The sequence below is a fragment of the Panicum hallii genome, chromosome 5, assembly GCF_002211085.1.
Source record: "Panicum hallii strain FIL2 chromosome 5, PHallii_v3.1, whole genome shotgun sequence".
In the NCBI taxonomy this organism is placed as follows: domain Eukaryota; kingdom Viridiplantae; phylum Streptophyta; class Magnoliopsida; order Poales; family Poaceae; genus Panicum; species Panicum hallii.
This window is the reverse complement of record NC_038046.1, coordinates 58,481,850-58,498,397: the sequence shown is the minus strand read 5'-3', so window position 1 is coordinate 58,498,397 and position 16,548 is coordinate 58,481,850. Positions and strand designations below refer to the sequence as shown.

Genomic DNA, 16,548 nt, shown 5'->3' with positions numbered 1-16,548 from the left:
CCATCTGCCTAGGACTATATGTTTCTGCTGTCATGTTTATACGATGATACTATCTATTGAAAAGAATGTTTAGTCAGCAATGCTGCAGGAAGAAACCATATATTGTTTAGTTAACTCAGGCTGATAGTCGTCAGCGTCTCTATATACAGCGTCGTTCCCAACTCTTTCACCATACTCATATACTGGAGTCGCATTTTGATTGGCCGTACTGATCGTGAAATTTGCTGAACCACATGGCAATGGGTACATAAATGATCTGATTGGCCTATGATACGACCTGATATTTATGAAGAAACAGTTGTAGTGTAAATTGATATACAGGTGGAGAGGTATGTAATGAGAAACATTTTGGGCATTCTGCCCCTTTATTAGAAGGGCGACATTCCTATCTCTTCTTCCTGAGAAGGAAATCAGGCAATCGTAAAACAGACTCTGGAGTCTTCAACGGAGTACAAGGTGCGATCTAGTTCGCGTGTAGGTGAAGAAGAAAGAATCGTATGTCGTCAAAAGCTTCAGCTGGTGTGCAGGTCTAAGCACGACGACCTCTTAGAGTTCATCATAGCTGCGCATGTTTTCTGTGCAAGATGTGCTTCACAACCTCATAAGAGGAGACGACGATGCCCACCGAAGGCCCTGCGCGTCCCATACGAGGGCCTGCACCCCTGAACAGACCGTTGATACCTTCCTTCCTGCACCAAGTGTCAGTACCGAAGTGTTATTTGCACTTGATTGTAAAGAAATCATGAACCAAGCTGGAGATTTACAGTAATGACGATGACAAAGGATTTTGACATATTCAGCTTTGTACAATAACAAACAATACAGAGGCAGTAACGGTAGCGACTTGCGCCATAATTAGGACATCAGAGTGTGATTTGACAACCAAGGTCGTAGTCATCAATGTTATATTACGAACAGACACTTGTTCATCTTATACAGTGATGAACCCAAGTGAAGCTTACTTTGGCATTGGAACACAGACATACAAGGCTTTTCTCTTTCATTAAGGACTGGCACAGATGCAAAATATTTGCTTTTGTACCACAAACCAGGACCAGCCAAGATGAGGCCAACATATATAAGAGAAGGTTAGATGAGTACCTCCAAACCTCCAACAATATGCGCCTTGTGTTCATGTTTAATATCCTTTCAGGATCCTTCTGTCAGGAAAAAAAAAACAGAATTCAGGGAGTAGTTAGTTATTGTCACTACCTGATTCCAAGTTCTTAGAATGAAAAGAGCAAAAACAAACTTTAACTAAATAGTAAGAGTTTCAAGAAAAACTTAAAGTTTTGATAAAAAAAAAAGGTAAAATAAACTGGAAACTAGCTTAAAGCTCCACACTTGCCTCTATTTGTCTGCGTGTCTTGGCAACATCAAGAGGGCAGGTAGCACCAGCAGAGATAACCCCAGCAATGAATCCTGCTGAAAAGTTTGCCCCCAATATAACTGCTGCATTGCTTTTGTCACCAACTAATCCTGTCAAGTGTCTTCTAGTCTGTACAAGAAGCATTTGGAAGATGAAAAAAAGAAGGTTGTCTCAACAGGTCTTATTAAATCGAAACTTTCTTTTAAGCCAAAGTATAACATAGAAAGCATCAGTTAAGCAGTATCTTACTGGTTCAAGAACTGTCCAACATATAGCTGAGAAGGGGACATCACGTGCTAGTTGTGCTCCTAGACCAGTCCATAGGAGGTGGTATCCCCGAACTATTTTCAATTTCCAAAGTACATAGCTTAGTAATCAGAACAAATGAGGACGTAATTCTGCAATTCCAAGATTCATATGTACGCATATGTTCAAGCATTACAGATAATATGGTTCAGAAGACGTGATAAATTGTTAAGTGTCTTGAAATGTTATGGCAATATAAATTTATGCTTTGTCAATTGCAAGCTAAAAAATAGTGAAGTAGCATAGTACATACAGTTTTCAGGGCTACTGATGCTTTGTCTCGATGAAAGCACACCAAGCAAAGTCTTCCACATTCCAGGGGGTTTCCCTCCAACATTTGATTCTTTAAAGGCCTAAATTACAAAACAAGGAAAACGTTTGTGTGCTGAATGGGAGGTAGCAATATGCTGCAACCAGATAATTTTGAAGTTTTTGTTTACGGAACAAGTACAATTTCCCCCCGGACTATCCATACGGCCCAGGAAGTAAACGTTTGACAGACAGTTCGAGCAAAATTATAAGCAGAGTACACTCAATTGGAGGTTTCAGTTCTTTTCTTTGCGGCGTTATTTTAATTCAAATGCAAATACACAACCTCACATAAAATTTCAAGATGCTGACCTGCATACGTGTCCTTGCTAATTCAATAGGCGAACAAGTTATGCATGCCAGAGATCGTGCAATAGAGCCCGAAATAAGAGGGGCATATGGCCTTAGTTGTGGAAAATTATGATCCGAGTATTCTTCAATCCAGTTGCGCAATAAATCATAAGAAGGTAGATATATTCCAACCTGAAGGAGCAAAGAGAAAAGAAAACAAAAATTAAGCCATGACTAATGAGAGCACATATGAATACTGCAAAACATGTGGCCTGCAAGATTAATGTTTATAGCTACGTCGATCTATATGCCTTATCGCCTGACATGTAGTTGAATAGTAGATTCATACTGCAGGGTACACAACAAACAATGACCAGCAGAAAAGATTTACCGTTGGCACGGCCAATGCTAGGCTTGCACCAGTACCTCTCCATAGTCTAAATAATCCTTCCTGCAGATGATTATGAATAATTAAAACAGACAATTTATAGAAAAGGGGAAACCAACAATGAAGAGAGACCCTCAGCAAGCACTTGCCTGTCTAGTAACTTTAGAGAACACGTCCATAGTTCCCCTGTACTGAAAGCATTCAGGACTGCAAGATGGGCCAAAACCATTGATCCCACCAGTGCTGCATGATGGATAGCACCTAAAATCTGACCATATCTGAGCAATGTATTTTAGAGAAAATAAATATTTTGCAAGTGCACAGTTCACCTGACAGATGATTTTTCTGGAAAACACATGAAAAGTATCTTGAACTACTAGAATCTGATAGAAAACTGAAGAACCAATTTATAATTACAAACTTCCTAGTTAAGAAAAATAGTTTATTTCCTAAAGTACTTTAAGAAGTTTTTTATTTCTTTTTTCAAAGTAAGGCGCGAGATAGAAATTCTGCCATTTTGGCATTGCAGTTTCATCCATCGCCATCCTTCAAAAAAGAAGTTTTTCATCCATCGAATTGCGAGACCACTATGTGTGCATGAGAAGTGGGTGCTTACAGGATTATAGACAACTCCAGCAGCTTGCGCTTGCAACCTAGTCTGCAATACGAAATGAGGACCGGATCAACACAATCACAAAAAGCATCCCTACACATCCGAAGTTCTTTGAGTGATGATCTCTCTACAGCACGTCCCAATTCAAATTCAGCGATGACCTCGACGCGATTGGTCGACTACGCTTAACGCTGCGGCGGCTACAGAATCCACGCAACGCAAGTCGCAACCACGGGCGCGCGAGGTGCGCGGGTGAGGGAGAGCGGGGCCTGCGGTGGCACCAGACCAGACGACGGTACGCACCTTGGCGACGTCGAGGGGGTTGACGAGGATGGCGGACACGACGGCCGCGCCGGCCGCCGCGAGGGAGCGCTCGGCGAAGCCCATGTCTCGCTCGGCCGCGGGCGCCGGCGGCGGAGGGGGCCCCGACCCCGAGGCTTGCTCCATGACCCCGGACACGGTGCGGGGCCAGGGGCGGAACCGTAATTTAGCTGCGGGGAGAGCGAAGGAAGGGCGCAAGAATCGCGCGGCCGCGGAGGAAGTCGCGAGGGAGGGAAAGGGAAGAAGAGCAGAGCAGAACAGGTGGACGTGGCTCGGCTCGGCTCCTCTCCTCGCGTGCACTTTCCAAGAAAAGAAGCGACTAGTGTGGCATCCCCTGGCGCGCGCCACGCCCCCGGCGACGTGTTTGCTTCGCTGCCTGCCTGCGTGTATCGCCGCTGCGCCGGTGAGAAAGGGTCTCCAATGGTTGCAGAGATGCAAAGTCAACGTAATGGTCACGAAATCAGACAAACTCGAGGTTAACAAGATGACTTTGCTTGGAACCTGCACTGCAGGAATATGCCTGGCAGACAGAGATCAGCAAGGCATCTAGCCTACTCATCACCATAGACACAGAGACAATGCTTTCACCAATCAAAGCAACAGAGCAAAGAGAAGGATGAGACCTCTCTACCTGTGAGATTCATATGGTTGTTTCAGTCTTTCAGACGCTAAGCTGAAACCGGAATCATCGACAGCTGCGGATGCCCTCCTTATTGCAACGGGATAACGGCCAACCCAGGGGCATTACATCGGTCTTTCTCTGCTCGAATCGTGCCGACATGACACAGTTCGATCAACATCTGACAGATTTAGTCAAAAGTAGTCTTCTACATGGGTTCAACAAAATGATTGACAGACCTAACGCTGTGGTTACATTCGTAATCGTATCAAGCACGCCATGGCCATCGAAAACGTTCTTCGCTAGTATTTCTTCAGGGCTTCGGATCGCTCTTTGGAGCTTCAGTGCTGGTGCTGGAGCTTGGTTCGGCCAGCGAAAACTTCTTTACTCTCTGCATTTTGACAAAGGCGACAGAGGAAGGATATTGAGAAAACTTCCTGATGAAACAATGTTACTCCAGCTAAAATCGCATTAGCTATTTGCATCATTTTGTCAGACAACAAATATATCAGGGAAAATAACAAGAAAGCAGACATGCCGACCACATCATCATTCATCAGATACCACTCTAATCAACCACCTTTAGCAATTACCACGCAAGTTAATACTTGACAGATCTATTCAGAAACGATGCTTAATATACTCCAAGCTCCAACTATAAAAGCCAGAAAACAACATTACACGCCTGCATATGGTGATACGGACACATTTAGATAGTTCTACAGAGAGACACACTTCTGACACTCTTAGCTAGCATGCCAAGGTGAAACCAAGTTGGAATTAAACAAGATTGTTCCGCTTGGAAAGTTAGTAATTTACTACTTGCTATTCCTAGAGTGCACTCACTTCAATCATTAGCATTGCGTCCATACTTGCCCACACTCTATCCTAACAGCGATTTTGTGGATCCAGAATCCCAGGATTTAGGACGAAATTCAACTAATTCCTGACAATTCCTATACCAATCATTCCTTTCCAAATAGGCCCTAGATTGTTAGCATTCCATCGACTACGGAAAGATCGCCTTGCTCACATTTCAATCTTCAAGTACGTTCACACCGAAAACAGTCTTCCAAAAAGAAACTTAAAAGAAAATAGAGATGAAATGCAGTTGAGCTTTAGGTTGTGTTGAGGACAAATTCTTTCAGGAACAGGGGGAAGAAGCGAAAAGAGGTGAGCAGCACCTTCTGTGTGATGCAGTCGCGGAGGGCGTCGACGAGGGCGAGGCACCTGTCGCGGTCGTACGGGACCGCGGCCACGCAGTTGAGCAGCGCCAGCGACTCCTGCGCGCAGACCGGCTTCGGCGTCGTCGTCGTCTTCTCCATGCCGATCCGGACAGCCAACCAACGATGTGGGGGAGCGGAGAGGGGCGGGTTCTGGTGAGGGATCGCCGCGCCTCTGCTGCCTTGGCGTGCTGCTCCCGTGCTCCGGTGTTTTTACAGGGGGCGAGCGCCGGCGGCGGCTTGGGCGAGAAGAAAGAAAACCAGCGGCGGCCGGCGGCCGGCGGCCGTTGATGGGATGGGAACTGGAAAGCTCTCGACTCTCAGGCGGGCTGGGCTTGCCGCAATCTGCCAATCTGGGTCGGACTAGCCTTATATGGGCTTTCGCTCTGGCTTGGCCTTTCCGCCGCGCTGGTTTCTCTCCAGCCATCCTCTGCTGGGTCAGGCCGAAATACGTTGACAAGTTGAGTATTTCATATACAAGTATCGTGAGCATTAAATATTATATTATATCAGCAAATTTATCAATATAATAGAATTATTTATAAGAAATTTATTTACGAGAAGAGAGGAGGAGAAGTTTCCTAGGATAAAGAGAAGTGTCATTGATACTCTTCCAGCATAATTATCAGGTTATTAGTCTTGGTAACTGTACAACAATGATAACCTATTGAGATTCGCCTTAGTATCCTGGACTTAGCTACAATTAACCCTGTTTATGCTGAAAGCTAAAGCCATTGTCCGGAAAGAGATTTAGCGGTTAGTGCATTACACCTTAGGTCTCAAAAGCCTTAAAATGCTAGCGTCGGAGGATTTTGCTTCGGTGCTAGTCTTTTTTTAAAAAAAAAACTATTGTGCGGAAGAATACATACATTATTTTTTAGAAAAAATACTTGAATTGGTATGACTTCTTTTTCGTTTTTGAATCGATAGAATTTTTTGGGGTGGCGAACTGGCAGGGCTACTAGCGTGGACTGGGTGGTTAGTTGAGCTGACACTTTCAACCTGCGGTAACAGTAAAACGCAATTACTCGGCTGAAAACAAGGCGCTGCCGCCACGAAAGCAACCTGAAGACCGCGCCGCAAAGTTTGGTGCTCTCCCTCCAAGCCGTTCCGAAACCTCCACGGCGACCGCGAGCCGCCTCCTCCTCCGCCGCCGCCCACCCCCCTCTCCCCTGATGTTCTAGAACCTTCTGGACCTAGGGTTCCGGATGGGGCCTGAGGAGGTGGAGGCCGTGCTGGAGACCATCTGGGACCTCCACGACAAGGTCAGCGACGCCATCCACGCCCTCTCCCGCGCCCACTTCCTGCGCGCCGTCCGCCGCCGCGCCGCCGCGGGGGACAGGCCCGCCGGCCTCGTCTACGTCAAGGGAGGGGGCCTCGCCGCGTTCGGCGACGGCGACGAGGCAGCGGCGCTGGCAGCCTTGGCGGAGGAGGCCCGGAGCCTCCACGCCATCCGCGCTTCGCTCGAGGACCTCGAGGACCAGTTCGAGTGCTTCCTCGTGAGTCTCCTGGCTTCCCCACTTCCAAGACCACCCGTTTGATCTCTGATTTACGCGAGTGATATGCGGTCTGCGAATTTGTTCCAGTGCGGGTTTTCCGGAGTGGGGAATTTTTCTAGTGAGATGTTTAAATCAGGATTCTGGAAATGCCGGTGTATCCAAGCCACGGTCGATATAGGTGGAGTTACACTGTGAAGCGATTGTTAAGAATGCTACTGCATACTAGTCAATTGTGGTGCCAATTTTGCATATTTCAGAGTGAAATTACCGTGGACGAATTGCAAATAGTCAGATCCGCAAGTAGTTGGGCAATTTATACCTCACAAATAGGTAGCTGGGCAACTTGTCTGAATTGTGAAGATTCAGAAACTTTGTGTTACATCTTTTATCTAGGCCTTGTTAAAACAACCTGTGTGGAATTAGAAGTGGTGTAAGTTCATGCGTCATATTGGGTGGTTTGAGGCCAGTCAGCATTCGAATGATTGGCTACGTAAACTCATTGGGATTGGGATATGCATATCATGATTATGAACGAAAATGTCTACTATGGTTGGGTTACGCCATCGTGTAGTTGAAGCACTTCAGATCTCTAGGAGCAGATAAGGAAGCTATCTAGTCGTCTGATTGAAATGCTTAAAGCCTGGATTGGTTATCAGCTAGCTAGTAGTCTGATTGGAATTCTTAAAGCCAGGGGTTGGCTATCAGCTATCTAGCAATCTGGTTGAAAATATTAAAGCAGATGAGCGTGTAGCTCAGTGGTTGTGCATCCAGTAGAGGTGCCACCCACCCAGGGCTCAAACCCTGGGTGCTGCATTTGTGCCCACCTCCCTGTGGAACGGATGCAGATGGGTCCCAGGCTGCCAAAGAAGCAGACGCTGGTGAGGTTCCTGCCCCGGCTAGGCTTCGGTTGTCCCCTTCTTAAAGCAAAGTCAGTGGGGACGTCTTTCCCTTCTGATCGAGTTTTTTGATTGAAAATATTAAAGCGTGAGTCAGTTATCTGCTACAGTCTGTCTAATAAGATAATTCACATGACATTTGAATGTTGATAATTTTCACTGGTGTTGTTATTGTCTACTGCTGTTAACATTATGTGAAGTCACTCCTCGTCCTCGATCCTCATATACAGGTGTCTCTAATTTTTGCTGTGTTTCTCTTGTTTACTGTTTGCTATCATTATCTGAAGTCACTCGTACTCACTCTCATTATTTAAGTTTCCTTAGCAATTTGAATTGCAGTTTTTGATATCAAATATCAGATGTTTCTGTATTTTTTTTTCTGAAATACGAAGTTCCGAGTTCTACCAGCAAACTTTTCTTTATTATCTTATATGTTACATTTTAATATTTGTGGATGCAATCATCATGATCATCTAAGTTAAGCTATGCTTGTCAGTAGTTCCAGGGCTATTGTAACGACATATCATGATTGATACTCTAATTTCCGTTATAACCAAGCATTGTGCTCTTTCACAGGCTGTGCAGTCGCAGCAACAAGCTGAACGGGAATTTGCCTTAGCAAGGTTGGAGCAAAGTCGCATCATGCTTGCAATCAGACTAAAAGAGCACCATGGGAATAATCACGAAGTCATAGATGAGGCATCTGACTTTGTCCGCAATGCCTACCAGGATGTTTGGCCTTCTCTGTCAGTAAACAAGCCTGAGAAGTGTGCTGACAGTTCCAATGACGTGGCAAAAGGTCCAAATTTCTTTGCGCGGATGGTTTCTTCTAGCCTTGCTATAGCTGGGAGCAGTTTCAGTATAAAAAATCTGGGTGGTGCGTTAGGGAACGGTGCAGCATTCGCTATTGGCATCGTTACACTGCTGCAGCTGCGTCGGTTAGCTTCTGGGGCACATAGTCCACCAGTTTGTAACTACCCCTACAGGAGGATCAATGACTCGCGGTTGGGGACATCCCGTGGCGGTAGTACAATGGCTCATCTTGATGTGTCACGAGCCAAAGGTTAAGGGATCCGTTGCTTGTAAATGGTTTGCTCGGACACATCGCTGAAGAAGGTTGTTCTCGCGTGTTGTCCTCTAGGTAATCATCGAACTGTGGGTCTAGGTTCAGATCAGTTTAGGTGAGTGGCTCTCTATTGCTCGTTCGATTGATTGTAATTGTGAACTGTATCCCTTTAGGCAGCAAAACCTTTTATCGTTATGTTTGCTGTGCTTGGTGTTGGTTGATTGCCTATATATGGGCAAATCCGACTGTTCTGGGCTACTGGCACATGCTGCCTTGCTCAGGAGTTTTTGCTTGTCGGTGTTGTTGGTGTAGATGTCCTGAGGTATGTTTTGTTGAACCTGTTACACTGCTATGTTGTCTCAGGTTCTGCCAGCCTCGTATTGTGCACTTCAGAGTACTGTTTTGTATCCTGTACCTGCACGTCTAATCCCTCTATCCAGTTGTTTATCATGTTATGTTAGAGTAAATTAGTTCCTTGGCCCCGACAGAAGTTCATATACTCTTCATGGGATGGAGGGAGCAGTTGTTCGGATCTTTCCGCTTTTGCTACCCTGGCAAAGCATAGCGGGCTTTCATTTCACACTCGTAGGGAAGGTTGGGCCGGAATCCCGGGCCATCTAGAAGCGGCCATGGAGGAGGACAGTGGCGGGGAGGACGGATAAAAAGTAAGGTATGGCGGAGTCAATCGATCTTCGAGCAACAAAACTTACTATTTATCACGCGGATGTATAACTAACAGACCACTTGCCCACTTCTACAACCGCTGAGGAGGGCTACTTCTTTTTCTACTTTTCTCTATTATTAAATGCTCATTACTTAACTGATCGAAACTAAGGATTAAGAGAAATATACTACCGTAAAAAAAAAACAAGGTATGGTTGCCATACCTTGCCTCCATGGTCCTCCGCCACTGGAGGAGGATGATCACAGCGACGCAGGCACATTACATATCTTTCTGTTTTGTTCACCCACAACAAATTGCATCGTGTTCCATTTCGAGCATGAAATCGTGTTGGAGCCGTGAGCGACCACGAAGGCTATCCTCTGAAACGGGCCCAAATTTAGCAGCGACAACCATGCCTTCCCTGCCCCGGGTATGTATGGATCTTGCGCCTGCTCTCACTCTCCTGCGCGGATACCATGCTTGTATCTACCATCGCAACCTCCTCCTTGACTTTGCCAGAAAAAGGTGCCAGCACCGAGCCAGCCCTCCCAGAGGGCAGAGGCAGCGTTGCTCTCTCATCTCATGGTCTCGTGGACACAGAGTACACACACAAGCCAACACTGCGCTCTGCTTTTGCAGGCAGCCCAGCCCGGCGCGTGCCTCGTGGTCCCGCCGAGTTGGACGGAGAGCATGCGGGGCTGCCAGAGCCCAGAGGGCGGCAGGCCGGCCACTCTACGCCGGCCCGGCCGGGGTGGCCGTGGTCCAACGCAGAGCGGTGGTGGCTTGTCATTGTATGAGGCAGCAGAGGAGGCTGCTTGCTTTGGCAACCCTGGCCGACCCTGACTAGGACGAACCGTCGTCCTTTGTGCCAAGCGCTTTGAGTGCCAGGGGAAAAAAAGAGCCGTGGTCCTGGGCCTCGTTGCTTCTCAGGCCACCGGCAGCGAATGAGGGAGGACTCCGATACGCTGCCTTGCTCCATCATTTCGTTTCGTCGCCTGATCGAGGTCGGCTTGTTAGGATCGCTCATTTTGCAATGAACTCCTGGTTACCAGAGATATGTTTTTGATAATCTTGCAGTGTTCATCAAACTTTGGTGTTGAAAACATTTTAATCGGAAATTTGGTGTAGATATCTGCCGCTGCAAAAGTTAGCCTGGGCCCTGGGGGTAGTTGCCCGTCCGGCGAGTAGATAGATACCGCGAGCGGAGCACGGCCAGAATCCGAATGCTCTGGCCGCTGCCCGCGGCCGTGCCGTCGCTGTCGCCGCCCGTAAGGCTACAGCACGGCGTCGTAACCCACATCGATCCCCGCGAGATACGATGGGCCCCGCATAGCCGCCGGCGTCCGGCCAACGGACAACGGACACGATCCCCTGGCTTTCTCCTGTCGCGCCGCACGCGACGCCACCACCCTAGACTCTGCAGTCCTGCCGATCTGCCGTGCGCCGGCGACGGGCCGACGGCGACGCGCCACGCGCGCCCTCCGCGCCTGACGTGGCCTCCGCGGCTTTCCGCGTACCGTGCCGTGCCACCGCTGCACGCCGGCCGGACGCCGCGATAGCGTCTTCCCCTGCCACGAATCTCTCCAAGGTTCGTACCGTCCTGTACACCTGCTCTCATCACCTGTAACTACTAGTATATGACTGAGAGATTCAAGAATCAAGACACCAAAAACACGCGCAGAAGCTGTGCTCGACTGCTCGCTGTACATGGCCGTGTTCACTGCAGACCTGGCCGTCCTGGCGAAAGCCGCGGTGAAATTGTCTTTCCAGTGCTGATGCCTGAAGCTGCATGGACACATCCTCGGAACAGAAGCCAGAGGCAGTCAGCCAGAGCGAAACTGTGAAAGACAAAGCCGAAAGCCAAGGAGAAACGCATGTCGAAGCAATGCTCTGTAGTCCTCTTCCTCGCTGTAAAATTCAGAGTTTACTCAAGTATAGTCAACTGGAACTTCCCGTTTCACTGCTGGTGGCGCTCTGCTGATCCGGTACCATCCTGAGTTGACACTGTTGTAAGGTTCAATCGAACAGCACCTATGCCGTGCTGCCATCTCTCGAGCTTGACTAGGTTTTCTTTCACTCGATCACGCCAGGGAGGAATTCAATGAAGGTCGCGCTGTGCACGCAGTTGCTTGGCTACTCTGCTCTACACCTACTCCCACTAGATTCACCTTGGGTCCATTCCAAAATCTACAGCTGAGATTTTCTACAGGTACTGCAAGGACGGCCGGAATCCAAGATCGTACCGTGTGATGATGGATGGAATGGAATGTAGCGATGGAACTTAACTTGCTCGCAATCGCAACGGTCTAGAGGCCCATTGACCATTGGGCAACTTGCACCCAGGGCCCAGGGCCAGCTAGCTGCTGCTGCTGCAGTTCAGACACATCTCCATCTCCCAATATATTGTACTGGCACAATGCATCTATGTGACAGACAGGACGAGCCCTGTTTGCATTTCCTCACCGGTCCGTCAGACACCAATAATTTGCATGCTCACATGGTGAAAAAGGTACTACCAAAGGAAATCCTGCCGAGCCACTGAACCTGTTTTCTGCATAGGATTGAATTGCCTGGCCAGAGTGGTAGAAATAGTTGGAGAGAAAAAAAAGCATGGTAAAAAAAACAAAGCACCCTTCTTCCCTCTAGTAGTCTAGTGTGTGACCACATGAAGGGGTTTCAGGCATGCACACAACAGTGAACTGCCAATTGAAGTAGACACCCCAGTCCCAGAACAGGAGGGGAGATGTGCAGAAAAAATGGGACAGGAAAGCCAAAAGCGCAGCACCAATGCATGCTCACCGCAAGCTTATCTCCATGCTTCCGGTGCTAGCTGCTCCTCCATTGGGTCTGGGAATGCAGAATTCGAGAGCCATTCATTCATGTGATTTGCGATAGAAGCCTAGCTGAGTGCCTAGTGCGAAAGAGATCTACTGTGAAAGCCTGAAAGGGACAGATGCAAGGAGCGGCGGTGGTAGGAGGTGAGAGACCCAAGGAAACCTAGCTTTACAGGGATGTTGTACTCTTGTGCTTGCAGTTATTGGAAAGCTACCCTACAAAGGGCCGAAACAGCAACCTGCCAAATAACAAAGAGGGTGGGGGAGAGGAGAGAATTCGAAAGAGTCCAGTGAGCTTCATATGCTTGGCTGCTTCTGTCCCTGACGCTCCTTGCTAATTACCTGGTTTTCCAGGCAGCTCTTCTGAACTTAGCTGCTCGCCTGCTCACTCAAAATATGGAAGCTAGAGAAGACATTAGCTGATTCCTTCGAACAAGTATCTGCAGGATCTGAACACCATCTCATCTCATCTAGCACAAGTTGACATTTTTGCTCGGGGCTGTGACTTCAAAATGTCTCAATGAAACTGGAAACAGCATGGAGTCATATGGAGGATTAGGCAAAAAGAAAAGACCCGAACAGAGAATAAGGGCCTGTTCGTTTCCCAGCATCTAAACTTTAGACCCATCACATCAAAGAGAATCTTACTATTTAGAAATATTAAATAAAATCTGTTTATAAATTTTTTTTCACAGCTGTGTGCTAATTCGCGAGACAAATTTAATGAGCCTAATTAATCCATAATTTGCCACAGTGATGCTACAGTAATTATTCGCTAATCGTGGACTAATATACCTCATTAGATTCGTCTCGCGAATTAGCACTAGGGTTCTGCAATTAGTTTTGTAATTAAACTTTATTTAATACTTCTAAATGACAAGATTCTCTTTGATGTGACCCCTCTAAACTTTAGGTACCCGAAAACGAACACACCCTAAAGTGAAGTTTAGCCAAAAGAGTACCATAAAAGAATCCTGTTCGAATCCAAGAGGTCAGGTTTTCAAAAAAATCCAAGAAGACCACAGACCGGTGAGCTAGCTAGTACAAGGCTGTGACTGCTCAGTTTTAAACCTGAAACGGTGGTCTGTAACGTTCCAATTCCAGAGCTTTCGACTTTGAAGCTGCCGTCGGACTGGTCAGACAATCTCTTCTGCCGCGATGATGAAGAAGCTGGATACGTCCTGGTTTTGGAGCCTTGCGGTTTGTTTTGCAAGAGATTAGCATGCATCAGGCTGGGGACTTACATTCTCTAAGCTACCATGATACTCATTCCTTGGACAGGCTGGACAAAGTTTTTTTTAAAAAAAAATCAGAGATAGTATCTTCAAGCTTGTGTTTAGTCACATCACAGGTTACAAACATAAAGTTCAACGGTTTCTTATTGACATAACAGAGACATGATAGGATAGAGATTTTATCACAGGAAATTACACATTCGACCACAGCTATGGTAAAGATGTCTCCGTACAGTTCATTTTGCTTTATCCGACAATGACCGTAGTCTAGCCTTTACGTGTACACGCATAGCTTGCTGAAGTTGGATGTGCTGAAGGTCCTGAGATTTTTCCTGAAAAGTCACAAAGATAAGATAAGCCTCTTTGGGCATGCGTCTTCTAGCAAGCGCTGGAGCTTTTCAGGCCGATGCAAGGCAGACCGATTTGCTAGCACTGTGTGATGATGTGTTCACCTCTTTTCTGTGGCAACGCAAGAGCTTTACTAACTGACCTTTCTCCAGCACCTTACATGTGAGGAAAAAGCTCGGCTGTTTTGTTCTCCCATCACCATCACAAGATATAGCTTGCTCCTAGCCAACAACCTGAAAAATCAGCACCATAGCCTACCAAGGACTCAGAGTGTCAACTTGTCTGTGTGCGATTGAGAGAGGAAAAAAGCTCAAAGAAATGGGCATGGACCCTCTGTATGGTTTTAGTAGGGCTACAACTACAAGGACCACCACCAAATTGCCGGAATTTACGTGGTCCATGCCCACGCTGCCAGTTGCTCCTCTTTTGAAGATATTTCGCCACCAGATTAGTACATTGTTCAGAGATTTTCAGACATGGCTGCATTACTGAAACGATGTTAGTGTTCTTCATTCATCGGGCACCTCACAATAATTTGCTACGCGTTCTGTTCTGTGGTATGAAAATGAGATGGGCGCAGAAAGGCAATTTAAACGGGGTTTTGCTTCCTAGAAAACATGTCGATCGAGATGGGAAATGAGAAAACGAGGCTCCACTGACCGGACCACACACATACAGTACAGTTATACTAGTCAAATGAGATGGCTCTCCTGGAGATTATGAGCCGGAATGATGATGAGGTCGCCTGCTATTTGATGTTATCTCTCTGCAGAAAGTGATGCGGGATAATACAAAAGAAGTTTCCTTTGAAGTGCATGCATGCTTGATGTGAGCCTTTGCAGGGATTTCAGAGCTGCTTTGTGCTCGGCAGGCATGATTGGGTTTCAAGTGCCGCAGCACAAATTCTGCCACGCCATCGATTGCATCCTGGAACTGAAGATGCTTACTAAGGGTTTACTGAAGGTGTGTTCGTTTCCTGGGGTCTGAAGTTTAGAGAGATCACATCAAAGAGAATCTTATCATTTAGAAGTATTAAATAAAGTCTAATTATAAAACTAATTGCAGAACCCCAGTGCTAATTCGCGAGACGAATCTAATGAGATATATTAGTCCATGATTAGCGGATGATTACTGTAGCATCACTGTGGCAAATTATGGATTAATTAGACTCATTAAATTTGTCTCGCAAATTAGCACCCATCTGTGCAAAAAGTTTTGTAATTAGACTTTATTTAATATTTCTAAATGACACGATTCTCTTTGATGTGATGGGTCTAAAATTTAGAGGGCAGAAAACAAACACGCTCTAAAATGAATTGCTGCCTTCAGGTCAGAAAAATTGCCAATCCAAATGCCATCAGACAGGTCGCTACCGAAAATGAAGCGTCGTGAGTGGCTGAGTGGCCAGAGGAGATCGGAGGACGCCGCGCTCGCAGTCGCAGGTCGCGCGGCCGAGCTCGGAACCTGCTCCGTGAATGGCCTCGAGTTCCGGTTCCAGAAATCAGGGGCGGCTCGATCGATGCCGTGCGCCCCCGGCCGCCCCGTGACCGGCCGCCCCGGCGTGGCCGTGGCTCCACTCCGCGGCACGCCGGTACGGCCGGCCAGGACACACGTGAGCGCACCACGCACCGCCGGCGGCCGTTTCCCTGTCTGTATATACTAGTACTAGTAGACTAGAAGAAGACACGCACGTCGACGCCACGTTCGGCCATCAGTCGCGCACGGCGCTGCGGCCCAGTAGTTTATTCTCGCCGCCGCACGGCCGGCCGGCGCGGCCTGCCGGGTAAAAAGCGTCCGTGCTGTTGTGCCGCGCAGGTGACTGCATCACCGTCTCATCATGGAACACCAGCGCACCGACTCTGCCGCATTGTCCTGCCATTGAAATTTGAATGCAGGATGCGGTTTTGGCGAAATTTGCTCCGTTTTGGATAAAATTGGACTCTTTTCGGGCCTGTCGGCTTCGCAAGAGCAACACAAAAGGTTGGAGATGGCTAGGTTGGCTCGCTGCCCCGGTCAACGCGGACGACAGAGATTCTACTAGCCTAGCATTAGCAACGGTGCGGTGCGGCGGTATCACAGTGGACACCAGCTGGGCATTCCGGCGGTCCAGCACGGGCGAGCAGGGCGGGGCCGGGGAGAACGTGCCGGGGGGCGCGACAAATCGGCAGCTGCCGATCGATGGAGCCAAGGCAGCGCTGTCCCTGTCCCTCCTCGATCCCTTGTTTAAGTTTAACCGCGGCCGGCCGGCCCGGCTCGGCTGCTTTGCTTGGTCGTGCCGCATCCGGCAGCCAGGCCACCCATCCACGCGACGCCGCGACGCGCGCAGGGCGCAGGGGCACGACGGGCACAGCTCCGCCGGCATCCTGACGCGCCGTACCACGCCCTGCATGCATGCAGGATGCAGGGGAGGTTCTGCCCAATGGGATCCTAGTTTAGTTTTGTCCTCCCCATGCAATGCATGCGCCCAAAGACAGACGATTCAATTCTTGCTAAAAAAAAAAGACGATTCAATTCAAACAAACGCGACGACGTACGGTACGACTGCCTCTGGAGGTCCTGGACTGTGT

General features: G+C 47.9%; 2 protein-coding genes across 3 annotated transcripts; one reads left to right on the top strand and one right to left on the bottom strand.

Moving 5' to 3' along the window:
• Positions 1–252: 252 nt before the first annotated feature.
• LOC112893373 (mitochondrial carrier protein MTM1-like) lies at positions 253–3,853 on the bottom strand. 2 transcript variants are annotated; one of them, XM_025960662.1, is made up of 10 exons: positions 3,580–3,853; positions 3,280–3,321; positions 2,813–2,941; positions 2,667–2,726; positions 2,297–2,467; positions 1,929–2,028; positions 1,619–1,710; positions 1,349–1,498; positions 1,102–1,160; positions 253–689 (listed from the first exon to the last, which is right to left on the bottom strand). In XM_025960662.1, the coding sequence occupies exons 1-10, from the start codon at positions 3,721–3,723 to the stop codon at positions 557–559; spliced, it is 1,080 nt and encodes a 359-aa protein (XP_025816447.1). In that variant the 5' UTR covers positions 3,724–3,853; the 3' UTR covers positions 253–556. The 2 variants fall into 2 exon arrangements, with proteins under 2 accessions (XP_025816447.1, XP_025816449.1); XM_025960664.1 differs by having other exon boundaries at positions 1,102–1,157.
• Positions 3,854–6,496: 2,643 nt separating this feature from the next.
• On the top strand, positions 6,497–9,292 carry LOC112893934 (plastid division protein PDV1-like). The gene is made up of 2 exons (XM_025961467.1): positions 6,497–6,938; positions 8,411–9,292. The coding sequence occupies exons 1-2, from the start codon at positions 6,648–6,650 to the stop codon at positions 8,900–8,902; spliced, it is 783 nt and encodes a 260-aa protein (XP_025817252.1). The 5' UTR covers positions 6,497–6,647; the 3' UTR covers positions 8,903–9,292.
• Positions 9,293–16,548: the final 7,256 nt, after the last annotated feature.

Coding starts and splice junctions, on each gene's coding strand:
- LOC112893373 (XM_025960662.1), bottom strand. CDS start 3,723: ATGGAGCAAGCCTCGGGGTCGGGGCCCCCTCCGCCGCCGGCGCCCGCG. Junction 1,499..1,618: donor GTTGGACAGTTCTTGAACCA/GTAAGATACTGC, acceptor CTTCTTGTACAG/ACTAGAAGACACTTGACAGG. Junction 690..1,101: donor ATATTGTTGGAGGTTTGGAG/GTACTCATCTAA, acceptor CACTTGGTGCAG/GAAGGAAGGTATCAACGGTC.
- LOC112893934 (XM_025961467.1), top strand. CDS start 6,648: ATGGGGCCTGAGGAGGTGGAGGCCGTGCTGGAGACCATCTGGGACCTC. Junction 6,939..8,410: donor ACCAGTTCGAGTGCTTCCTC/GTGAGTCTCCTG, acceptor GCTCTTTCACAG/GCTGTGCAGTCGCAGCAACA.